The 12,943-nt window shown below is 40.3% G+C and overlaps 1 protein-coding gene across 3 annotated transcripts in view; it reads right to left on the bottom strand.

The window, feature by feature from the left end:
* NBAS (NBAS subunit of NRZ tethering complex) overlaps nucleotides 1-12,943 on the bottom strand; it is a 701,350-nt gene that overhangs the window by 102,116 nt on the left and 586,291 nt on the right. For all 3 annotated transcript variants that reach the window (XM_056564221.1, XM_056564220.1, XM_056564222.1), the window contains one exon: nucleotides 8,466-8,605. In XM_056564221.1, the coding sequence (XP_056420196.1) occupies nucleotides 8,466-8,605 (140 nt within the window). The remainder of the gene's footprint in view (nucleotides 1-8,465; nucleotides 8,606-12,943) is intronic.

Consider the following 12,943-nt stretch of genomic DNA (forward strand, 5'->3'; position numbering starts at 1 on the left):
GGTAAGTATTACTTACCCCTCCATGATGCTCCGGGGTGCCCTCCGGGTCCAGCGCTGGTCTTCCGGTGTCTTCTCCGATGACGTCAATACGCTGCTGCGCACGCCATCCAATAGGAATGGCGTACGCATCGGCGTAATGACGTCGCTACGCAGGCCCAGTAAGGCCTTGCGGAAGACAGAAGAGGACCGGAGAAGACAGAAGAGGACCGGAGAAGACAGCGGAGGACCGGAGAAGACCAGGAGAGCCCAGCGGAGGCCCGGGATTACCATCGGGAGCGGCGGGGACACCATCTCGAGCGGTGGGGACAGGTGAGTACAGCTTCCTATACTTTACATTGCACAAATCCCTCAACATACGATGGATTCGACAAACGATGGCTCGTTTGGAACGAATTACCATCGTATGTTGAGGGACCACTGTATAACAAAGTATTGAGATTAACTTTTGTTATTGACCAAATACTTATTTTCCACCATAATTTGCAAATAAATGTTTTTCTCATTATGTCTCTCATAGTTGAGGTATACCTATGATGAAAATTACAGACCTCTTGAACTTGGTGGACTAAATACTTTTTTGCTCCACTGTATGTGTCTGACATTTAAAGTACAAATATAGAAAAAGAATAACAATAATGACAATCATCTCTTACAACTCATGCACTATGTATGTCTGCACATACTGTTCCTATGCACAGGATGAATAGATAGTTGACGTGATGGAGCAATGCTATTATATAAGTACTTAATGTTGTTTTGCAATGAAGAATGAGAATAATGAAGTACCAGGGGAAGAAAGAGCTAAAAATGATCTTCACATATCTCATAGATGGAGTCACAAGCATGCTGTCCCCTCATGCCCTCTCGAAAGCAGGAAGGAAGAAACTGTGAAACATTATAAAAGTGACAACCCTTTTGGCATTGTGATGAGATTTCTGACACTAGGATTAATGCTGCTCAAATATGAGTCTTAAGTCCAAGTAGTAAAGTGTGTAGAGAGGGACTATATAAAACTTAGTGTCCCTATTTCTAAACCGAAGAGGTCAGAATTCTCAGCAACCTATATGACAGGCCATCTTTAGTTGTCTTTTCTTTTTAAAAAGTTCACAAACCGCATCAATTTATCAAGAAAATGAGCACAGATGATTGGCTCCTGAACTCATGACAGAAGGTCTAATTGGCAAAAATTCACGCCCCCCCCCCCCCCCCCCCAAGTACAGCCCCAGGGCTGGTGCAAGGATATTTGCCACCCTAGACGAAAGCTAATTTTGCCACCCCTTGACCCTGTCCATTGGCTCTGTCCTTTGAAACGACACACCTGACTACTGGGATGAAATACTGTAAAAAACTTCCTCCTCATGTAATAACCTTACTACCAGGGTGACTATCAATCAGGTGAAATTTAACAAAAAAAACTGATATATTTCCTGACCAATAACTGCACCTACCTAAAAACTGTACAAACAAGTCCACTCATTCATGGCAGCAGTATTCACTAATGTTATTGGCCTCCTTAAGCAGGGCAATGCCAAAGCAAAAATTGTTTAGGAATCCTTTGAAGAACATTACAAATAGGTTCAAGGTGGTGAGTTGGTCTTCAAATTTCCCAGATCTCAATCTGGATGTGAGAGGTACTATTAAGGTTCCACCCAAGGGTATGTGCACACTACGGAATTCCCCGCGGTATTCTGCAGTGTGAACTTAACATTAGTGTGAATGGGTCTCCGCGAGACCCGTTCACACTGCGGAATTTCAGCGGCGGACAATTCCGCCGCTGAAATTGTTCCGCGCAAAGAAAGAACATGTTCATTATTTGCGCGGAAGTCCGCGAACACTGCATAGCCATCAATGGTGACAGCGCAGTGCCGCACGGTCCTTCCGCCGCTGCCTGCCAGTCTGAATCTCCGCTTGCTGAATCCAGCGAGTGGAGATTCCGTTCACACACTGTAGTGTGAACATACCATAACAATGTTTTGGTTCCAGATACCACAGGACAACATCATGAGGGGTTCATACCTTGACAGATCAGAGTTAGTGCCCATGCACACTGAGGAAATTCTCTACACAATTTCCTTGCATAAGCCACGCCACTCGGCTCTTATTTTGTACTATGGAAATAAGTGTAAGAACTCAAAGTCCCATTGACTTTGCCAGTAGTGTGCATGGGCCCCTATTGTTATGGCACCAGAAAAGAGGCCTACACAATATCAGATGGGTGGTTTTAACATTATATTAGATTGGTGGATTAGTGTTTAAAGGGGTTTAATAAAAAAAAAAAAATGTAATACTCAGTGAGTTCTGAGATACCAAATTGATTCTCCCATTCAGCACTATCATCCATTAGCTAGAATGCATATAAGCTAAAAAAAACTAACCATCTCTGTGAAGGTCCCTACAGGCTGAACCATCACAAAAAGAGTTGCAGTTCAGCGGTAGCAATGCCAAGCTTTATTTCCCTTATGGTAGCACTGCAGAGGAACTGAATGCTTCTAGCTGGGTTCCTGGTTCCAGAGGGACGAGCAGCAGGACACTGCTTATTATTACAAGACCTAAAATGCGATTTTGAAAAGAGGACAATCTTCTAAGTGTTCCTCATAGAGACATGTCAGATGTTTGCATGTGCTAAGACCCCCCCCCCCCCCCCACACTCATGGCTAGAAAAAAAAAATGAAGTCTTGTGTACAGATTAAATGCACGTCTGGTAGACTTTTATTGAACCAATATACTGTGTGCTTGGCTTTATGAGGTGAGCTCAACAAAACTGAAGGGGCACAGTGGTCAGCTGAGCACATCTGCCCCCATCTAACCAGTGGTAGAGCCAAACTTCTGACAAGTCTCTATGATACGTCACAGCATTGCAGAAAGTATAGGTACAATTTGTATGGCTAATAAAGGTAGCCAAAGCACTCTAATATACTCAGAGGTTGTAGGACACTCCTTTAATTTTTAGTAGATCCATCAGACTGGACGATCTCATGTCCTGGTGATGTGGGCTCCTACGAAATCCAACCGAGAATAATATGGCCTCAGATGATACTCCACATTTTTTTTTTTCCTTTCTATGGAAAATCCTTTCAGATACAAAGCATTACTCTCAGACAGCTCCTAGACTTCTCAGAAATATATTCATTTTACATCAAACAGTCAAAGCACAAACTCGGAGACAACCCAGCTAGGTTTTTTTCTCTGACTTTTCAAGTCCAGTGCTCAATAGGGCACAATATACAGTAATTAGTTTTTAAGAGAAACTGCCCCTTAACTTCAGCAGAGACTAAGCGTTTATAATCCCTACAGGGAGTCTATTTCTTTAGTTCAAACAGAACCGAGATCAATGGCAGAGAGAAAGTTTCACTGGAAAGAGTTAGTAACACGCTTCCACCCCACCGCTGACAAGTGAAGAATGACACTTCGTGCTGAGTAGCCCATAAAAAAAAAGTTAATTCCGACACTCACCTTGAAGCACAGATAAAAGGCTGAATGATTGCTGATGGCGGAAAGTGTGGGCACAGAGGCTGGTGCTAAATCACGGAGTGTTCAGCTAAACCGTAAAAGAACACAACCCCTCCAGCACCCCTCATCCTGCCAATGTTTGTTAAGACTGTTAACCCTCACCCCTCTTAATTTTCCATTCTGCTCTGGAGCAGGGGCGACTACAGTAAGCAATGAAATACAAGGCTGCAGTTCAATCGACTAAGGTTACACGGCTTTTCAGAGAGGGTTTTACATTTTGTAATGTGCATGCATTTTGTAATGTGCAGTGCATCCTTTAATAGTATGGTACAACTAAGCAATGTAAACTATCCTGCACTCACCATTAAGTAAGGGACTCGAGGCTCCTATGTAAAGAGCTCCGGAGGACCAGGTCTGCAGACGTGCGTGGGAGCTCAGAGGCAACTGCTGGCGGTTTTGCGTAAGGTACGCTTCTTCCGGCCGGAAGGCCGGAAGAAGCGTACCTTACGTGAAACAGCCGGCAGTCGCCTTTGAGCTCTTACGCACGTCTGCAGACCTGGTCCTCCAGTGCCCTCTACATTGGAGCCTCGAGTCGCTTACTTAACGGTGAGTGCAGGATACTTTGTATTGCTTAGCTGTACAAAACTTGCTCAGGTCTGTCCTTTAACATGTCCTAGCACTGCCGGAGACTCATAATGTGAGTAGAACTTCTGCCGGTTCAATCTACCGTGTATCCACAACTGATGTTTTAGCAAAGTCTGGTGGTGCCATCCCTTATCCTGTTTTGACACGTATGCATGTTATAATAGTGCTATGTGATAAATCTATTAGTAAAAAGGGGATGTTCAAAATTATAAGACAAAATTATATATATCAATTATTTAGTTTTTTCTTCATTTTTGTTAGGTTAAACAGTGAATACGAGGACTGTCTGATGAAGGAGGCGACACCTCCAAAAAGTCACACCTGATATGTCTATATCATCTTTCTTCTCCTAGTGGCAAGTGCTCACCAAAGTAGACTTTTACTGTGCACGCACGAATGGTGATATATGGCTATTGTTAGTTGTTTGAAAAGTATATTTAAAGTGAACCTGTCACAAGATAAAATATGTTTGTGGTTTCTCTTTACCTGGTGCTGATCCTGTCCCTAGGCTTAAACTCTGATCCATCATCCTTTTATGGCTCCTAATTTCCTTGTTTATGTTGCTAACACTGCATGCAGTTTACTGCGGAGGAGGGGGGAGCTCCTTGCTTACTCTCATCTCTTATGTGGGAACTTCTTCCCTCATTCCTCACAGCTGAAAATTGGCTAATGACAGGACCCATTTAAATGTTTTTATATAAACTCTGAAGTAGCAGTTAAGCAGTACCATGTATATGTTTAAACAAGTTTTTCTTGAGATTAAAAGTTATGCCCCATTCAAAGGATAGGGGATAAACTAGGGGATCAGCTGGGGCTTGGCCAAGAGAACAGTTACAAAAACAGGGGTGAATGGAGCAGTTGTATGCACCCTCGACTAACACTCCTGGCATCTTCTATGGGACATCTGAAGATTGGCAAGTGCTTAACTCATTCCAGTGAAGATAGTGAAGGGAGCAGAAAACAATCAGGACAAGATTGTAAAAGGATATGGGAATTGGCGCTTGCAGGTTCCAGGAACTCAAATATCCGTCCCATAAACAATATATGCTTGAGACTAGTATAACTGTATTTACTGTGATACGTGAATCAGCTAGTTTAATGCAGTACCAATTGTACTTTGTAATGACATCGTTAATTTTAACGTACCACAAAATTTACTGCGAACAAAAAAAAAATAATAATATGAGGAACAAAACTGAAAAAAAAGAAAAAAAAACACGCAATTTAGGGGAGCGGGGAGTTTCACTTTATGGTTAAAATGACCTGTTACTTTAATTCTGTAGGTCAATACGATTACAACAATGTCCAATTTTTATAAGTTTTGTTTTATTCTACAACTTTTTAAAAAGAATAACATTTTGTAAGAAAATAAAATGATTATGCTTAAAATTGTCCTCTTCTGATCACTATAACTCTTTTATAACTCAATTTTTCTGTATATGGGCCTAAATGAGGGCTCATTTTTTGCGCTGCGTTCTGAAGTTTTAATTGGTATCTTTTTTGTTTTGCCGGGACTATTTAATAATTTTTTATTAATTTAGTCACCAAAAATCTGCAATTCTGGACTTCAGTATTTTTTCTACATTAAAAACATTCACCATGCGGTTTCATTAATGTTGAATATTGATAGTTTGGACATTTCTGAATGCGGCTATATCAAATATGTTTAAGAAGTTGTAAGTTATGCCTACAATAGAGTTGCGCCTATCCACCTAATACACTCCTGATGTTTTTATTTATCAATCTGATTGAACCTTACAATATTGCACTATGTAACGCCCCCTTTTGCTCTTGTGTGACAAACAGTAAATGGAGAATGTGTGCTGCTGCTCTATTGACGTGGGGACAAATGACCACTTTACAAGTGATCGATGGGGATCCCAGCATTTAGACCTCAATCATCTAGTTAGCGGATCCATAGATAGGGGATAATCCTGGGATAACTACTTTGAACAGCTAGTCAACATTTAGAGCTGAGGAGGATCCTGGCAATGCTTATTTACCATTAAAACATTAAAGGGGTAGTCCAGTGGTGAAAAAATTATCCCCTATCCTAAGGATAGGGGATAAGTTTGAGATCGCGGGGGGGGGAGGGTCCGACCGCTGGGGCCCCCTGCGATCTCTCTGTATGGTGGCCAGGCTCTCCGGCCAGATAGCGGGTGTCGACCTCCGCACGAAGCGGCGGCCGACACGCCCCCTCAATACATCTCTATGGCTGAGCTGGAGATTGCCGGAGGCAGCGCTTCGGCTCCGCCATAGAGTTGTATTGAGGGGGCGTGTCGGCCGCCACTTCGTGCAGAGGTCGACACGCCCCCTTCGGGCTGTCGGGGCTCCGTACAGGAGATCGCAGGGGGCCCCAGCGGTCGGACCCCCCCCGCGGTCTCAAACTTATCCCCTATCGTTAGGATAGGGGATAAGTTGTTCACCACTTGACTACTCCTTTAACCTTTCTAATATGCTTCTTAAAAAATGTATCTCTTTTTCTAAAAAAAAAAAAACATGGCTTATGGAAGAGGCCACTAGGGGTCCCAATATAATCCAGAACATAATGCTGTTCGGCTGCAGAATTATCTTTGTCCCAGGTGAAGCACAGGCTAAGAAAAAGTCCAAGAAGTGGGGGCGGTACTAGCACTCCTCTGTGTTCACTCCTGTCCTATCAGACTGCAGCATGAAAACAGAGAGGAGGAGTTACAGAGCAGTGATTAGATGAAACACTGCACAGCAGATTCGGGGAGGAAGTGAATGCATGGTGAGTGAGGGCAGGCTCAGTGCTTGCCTCAAACACACCACTTTCTGACCAGTGGATGTCAGAATAAGTGAACAGCAGAACAGAGGTATTTGTGAACCAAATACAGAAGCTAGACATATAAAAAGACATGTAAAGCATCTGTATGACCTAGTGAGTAACATATGTAAGCATCATTTTTTTCTTTGATATGACAGGTATGCTTGAAGAGAGCTCATACAGTTGTCACCATCACACTACAATAATATCTCTTCATCGTACATTAAAAGTCAAAGACATCAGATAAAAGTCACAACAATGATATTTGACAGATGCCACAATTTTCTACAAAGATAATTGTTCCTGAATCTCATGTACAATAATTTTTTTTTTCTGCATATAAACAAACCTCATATTTCTGTTTAAGTAAACATCAGGAAGTACTAGCGTACTCTATTTCTCAAAATCATTACTAGAGTGTATTTTCCTTTAAATAGTAAATTTTTACAACATTTCCCTGTTTAAACCTACATAAAAAGTTATGCAATACTGTATATATTTTGCATAAATTATCATACCAATTTAAAGTCACGTGAGGTTTTCTCCATTTAAAGCAACACAGAATTCTGCTATTTTCCAGTTAGCAGAGAGCAGTGCATTATGGGAATTTAGCTATGCTTCTGATGTCTTGCAATTTTTCAAGGGTAACTACAGAAATACTAAAATTCTGCTTTATATATTCATGTCGTATAACACTGTGACTCAGTCATGACATAATAAATGTTAGTAAAGCTGCTTAAATTCTGTGTGGATTTTTAACTGTGAACTGGACTTGGACTTGGACTTTCATGTTCGTCACATGGGGACTTCAAAGTGAATCTGTTGGCCTATCTGCACACCATGAGCTGCAGACGTGTGGACTGACAATGGCACAATAACACAAACATTATTTTTTCTAAAGCAGAGGTCCTTCCCAGAAGTCATAAAATAAGGATTTTATTTTGGGCTTAAGTGTCAAGGAGGTGTGGTTAGCAGCTCAGCCCAAATTAAAATTACTTTATGACTTTTGCAAAGACCCTCAGCTTTAGAAAAGTTAACGTTCTTGTTATTACACCATCTGTCAGCCCATAGTGTGCAGATGGGATGACAGATTCACTTAAAAAATTTAAATTATGGCCAAAAAATAAATAAATCTAAATTTATCATTATAAAGCTAAACTAAACAGAATTTCAGAGCTATATACTCTGCTTGACATCCAGCTAAAAAGGACATGTGGGAGGAGCATTGTGATGTGATGCCAATTAGAATAAGAGCTCAGGACAATGCTGGCGCTGCACTGTACAGCTTGATAGGTTACAAAGATAATGCAATGGATTTACCTGCCATCCTATGTAGAACCTCAGATAACACAATGATACCACCACAATAGGTTATGTCAAATCACAAAATCAACTCTGCTACACACAAATATTTTCATTATGGTTATTTTTGTAGAATAAATCGGGATGTTATCAAAAAGTTTTTAGCAAAACACAAACAAGAAGATCATTGTTTGATGATTCCTGGGTTGAACTTGGGAGAGGTTGAGGTATGTGACATTATTTTCTACTATACCTGCAGAGAAGTGGGAAGGCCAGTACTTACATTCTTATTCCATTCATCGGAGGCCAGGCTTGTAGAAGTAAAACTAAGTGCTGGAACTCTGTGTGCTTGTGACTGATGCCCAGCAGCTCCACAAAGAGACAATATCTTTTTTCTTCATTCTCAATGTCAGCCACTTCCACCTAGAGGGTGAAAAACCACAGCACAGTCCTTGAATCCATTCTGTGTAACTGGGTAAAAGCAAGGAGCATGATGAATCCGGTACACAATATAACCAAGGCAGCTCTTTGTCAAAGTCTACTAGCTGAAAGTCTACAGAGCATTGGAAACATTGCGAAAATCATCTGCTTTTTAAAGAAACTAATGCAGTAAAAGCTTCACGATGATTAAAGGTTACTACTATACAGTAGATACTGATAAAAAAGCTATTTATGACAATGAGATGGTAACTAAAGCTTTTATATTCATTTAATACTACAAAGTCAGAATAAAAGAGTACGCTCATACAGGTGGAGGAGGATTACATGCATAGTGATAAATAGATGTACCCTGTCCTTAGAGAAACCGGTCTAGATCTAAAGAAACAAGCCCTTTCAACTGTAAACCCTGGAAACATTATCTAATATACACAAAATGGACAGAGACCACTCAAATTACCAAAAGGGAAACCCCATGTAAAAGCAAACAAACAAAAAAATTGCAACCTAAAAATAAAAATCTAAGAGGTAAAACAAGTGTAAAAAATATCATAGGCTAATTTAAGACAACTGAGATAAAACAAAAAATCAAAAATCAGGAGTATGTATACAAAGAAAAGGCATAATGTAATAATGAACCTCTTCTGGGTTTTGTCTAAAATATCCAATGTGCATGGATTGCTAAGGCCCAGTAAAAATCCAAAAGAGACGCAAAAGGAGGTCCAACACTGATGGAATCTTATAAAACTTCTCTTTATTTTATGACTAACATCCACATGGTCATCTATACAGAAAAAGTTTAAATCTGATAAGTTTTGGCAGCACAGCCTTATTCATGGATCATTATCAGTGATCTATGAGTAAGGTTATGCTTCCGAAACGCGTCAGGTCTTTACTTGTTCTGTATGGATAGTCATGTGGATTTTATGGGCTAGCACCACAATTCATTTGAACACTAAAACTAAAGTATGATCTCTCGTGGTCCAAGCTGAAAAGAAGGTAAGCTGCACCATTGCTTGACCGTTAAATGTCCAACATTAATTCTGATTTCATGCATCAAGTTTTTTTTAATTTATATATAAAAATTCATAATATAGAAACTTTAACAGTAGACCACATAAAAAACATTATAAATATATATATCCCCACATGAAACTTTGACAACTGATTATAGCATCCCAAAAGTTCTGCAAATTAAAGTCTGCTTTTTTCAACAGCAGGCTCATAGATTCTACAAGCCACAATTGAATGTCACAGCCAAAGCTGCAGAAAATCCTGCAGAAAATCTTGCGTCAGCATATACCCTTACATCGAAATTTCAGAAATGTAGCAAAACTGACGAATCCTTTTTTCAACATGTTATTTTAAATCCCAATTTCCCAGCATGCTCTGATGCGAGCATCAATATCGAGGTCAGTTGGGTTCCCTTGCAATACGTTCCAGATGAAGGCGCATAGACCATCTTGAATGTCGCCACTATACTCTGGAGCGGTGATCATATTACTAATTGTGACATTTGTGCTGAAATGCATATTTGCTGTATGTTAAAAGTTCAACTTTAACATTTAATTTTCTTCAGGATGGGAAAAAAATATAATGTCCTCTTTCTGGGGATAAAGATGAAAAAACTAATTTACTTTCCTTTTGCAAAGGCGTTAAGTAGTTCATTGACTTGGGTGACTTTAACCATCACTGAAGTAAGATTTTCGGCTGTGGTATGACTGCTTATCAGCAATATATTCTCAGTCGTTGACACAATGCGCCTGGTCTTTTAGTCTCAGCAAAGGACATCAAGTTAACCTTGCGTTAACTTGGCTCGGCTGTGTGACACATAGCTTCAGAAAAAGCTAATAAACAAACGGCAAAATGCTGTCAAAATCGTCAAACTGACCTGATTTATATTCTTGTACAGGGGGAAGGGGAGCAAAAGCCCAGGTTAGTCTACCTTGCATTACTTATTTGACTACTAAAGAAAAAGAAAAGTAGGGTTGGTTGTAGGATGGATGGTACCTTCTGCTGGTGCCCCAATACGGTGTACTGTCATGTAGGGTACAAATAACTATACCATTTAGTGTTTTATTATCAATGTCATACAACAAAAACACCATTTCCAAAAAGTGTCTAAATAAATACAAAAATAAAAACTGTACAGTGCTTATGGCTTAACATCTGTGTCAAAGGCTCAATTCAGGGCCTCTGTTGTAGATTCTGTGTAAATAACTGGAAGAAATATGTTGCATACATTTTTTTGCCTAGGTTAAATCCAGCAAAATAATCCCATTATTAAGCGATGGACTGGCTGGCTCTATTTTCCGGCACTGAACAAAATATGCATTAGAAGCCATGAGCAGAGCCTCTGATGAAGATGTCTACAATAATCAAATAATACCTTATAATAGTCAAACAATGTCAACATATTGTGAACAAAAAGAAAATTGAACAAAAAAAAATTTAAATACTCCCCTATAGGTTTATCAGGGCTTTTTAAATTGATGGCCCCCCAAAAAAATAGCATTCTACGTTGGATGACTGATCTCCATATTCCCACATCTTTTTGCATCGATCCAAATAGAAAACCACACAACTGAATAGAGAAAATGAATTGACTATTTCCACAACACCAAGAAGAACATCCTCAAGATATGTAATTAATATCTGAACAGTGGTGGTCTCACACCAGACACTCCAAAGTACGGTAAATGGATACTGAAACACAATAACCCAACACGGTAGCTACACAACAAATGGAGTTGTCTGCATCTGTTCACAGTGTTTGTGGGCACCATGACTCTCTCAAATAGCTGATTCGTGAAATGATCGGGGGTCGACTAAACTCTGATTTGATAATTATGGCCTATGCTGAGGACTGAGGATAGTGCAACAAAAAGTCCCAGAAAAGCCCTTTAAGATTAGTATATCAGGGAAATATCTTTATTTGCCAACAAAGCCCCATACATGTTTTCTGTTTATCAGAAGGAATGAAAAAATAGAAAAGCAAAACAAAAAACAACTCAAGAAAACGCTAATCAATAGGGATGCAACGAAAGGGAAATTTTGGTCCAAAACCGAAACTTTAGGCTATGCTTAGCCAAAAACAGAAACTGAAAATGAAAATGCATTGCCCCGCCCACTTTTTCAATAAAGTTTTTGTAAAATTGTATAATCAGAATTTTTTAGTTACTGATTTACTTGAAGGGGATGTGGGGTGGCTATAGAAGGTACTGGCTGAGCTTGGAGCCACAGCACTGCCACTCACCATACATTGACTCCAGGACACACTAGGGTACACACACACCTATCTGATTGGTTGCTATGGGCAACTACTCCATTTTTCCTCAGCACGTTTTGAGAAACCTCCCCCTTATATCTTAAAAAAAAAAATCAGTATGCTTAAAAAGTTGTCTTCTGACCCCTATAACTCTCTTATTTTTACCATATACGGGGTTCTAGAGGGGCCTTTTTGTGTCATGATTTGTATTATTTTATAAGTACCATTTTTATTTTGATGGGACTTTTTGGATCACCTTTTTCTTTTTATGCTACATTAAAGGGCATCTGCAGCGAAAACAACTTATCCCCTATCCACAGGAGAGGGGATAAGTGCTTGATCGCGGAGACCCCCCGCTATCTCCCAAAAGGGGCCCCCACATTGCCGAGCTGTGCGCTAGCTAATGTGTGTAGTGTACGCCCCCTCCCCATACAGCTCTATGGGAGGGGGCACGAACGCTGCATCCCCGCCTCTCCCATAGAGATACATAGATGGGGGCATGTCAGCCGACATGCCTCCTGCACGGGAGAGCTGTGGCAGAGCCGTGGCGCCGTGCAGAAGATTGCAAGGGGGTCCCAGCATTCGGACCCCCCACAATCAGACACATCCCCTATTCTGTGCATAGGGGATAAGTAGCTTTCGCCACATATTTCCTTTAAAGGAGTAGTCCAGCGCGCACTTTTCTTATTTTATCCGGTCCTGCAAATCTGCAATTCTGGCCGTTGGTATTTTTTTTTAACAGTTTCGAACATTTATGCACGCGGTGTTACCAAAAATAATTATTTTTGTTAACTTTATTTTATTTGAAAAAGGGGTAGAGGGAAGGGGGTCATGGGAAGGGGGTCATTTAAACTTTAATTTAGGGGAAAGTGTTTTTTTTTTTTACATTTATTGACTTTTTATGTTTTACAAATCTATTTTTATAATATTTTATTGTCCCCATAGGGTAGTGATTTACAGTGTGCCCCCAATTGTTGCAAAACTACAACTCCCAGCATGCCCAGACATCCAAGGGCTGTAGGGCATGCTGGGAGTTGTAGTTTTGTAACAGCTGG

This window comes from Hyla sarda, chromosome 3 (genome assembly GCF_029499605.1).
Source record: "Hyla sarda isolate aHylSar1 chromosome 3, aHylSar1.hap1, whole genome shotgun sequence".
Taxonomy (NCBI): Eukaryota; Metazoa; Chordata; class Amphibia; order Anura; family Hylidae; genus Hyla; species Hyla sarda.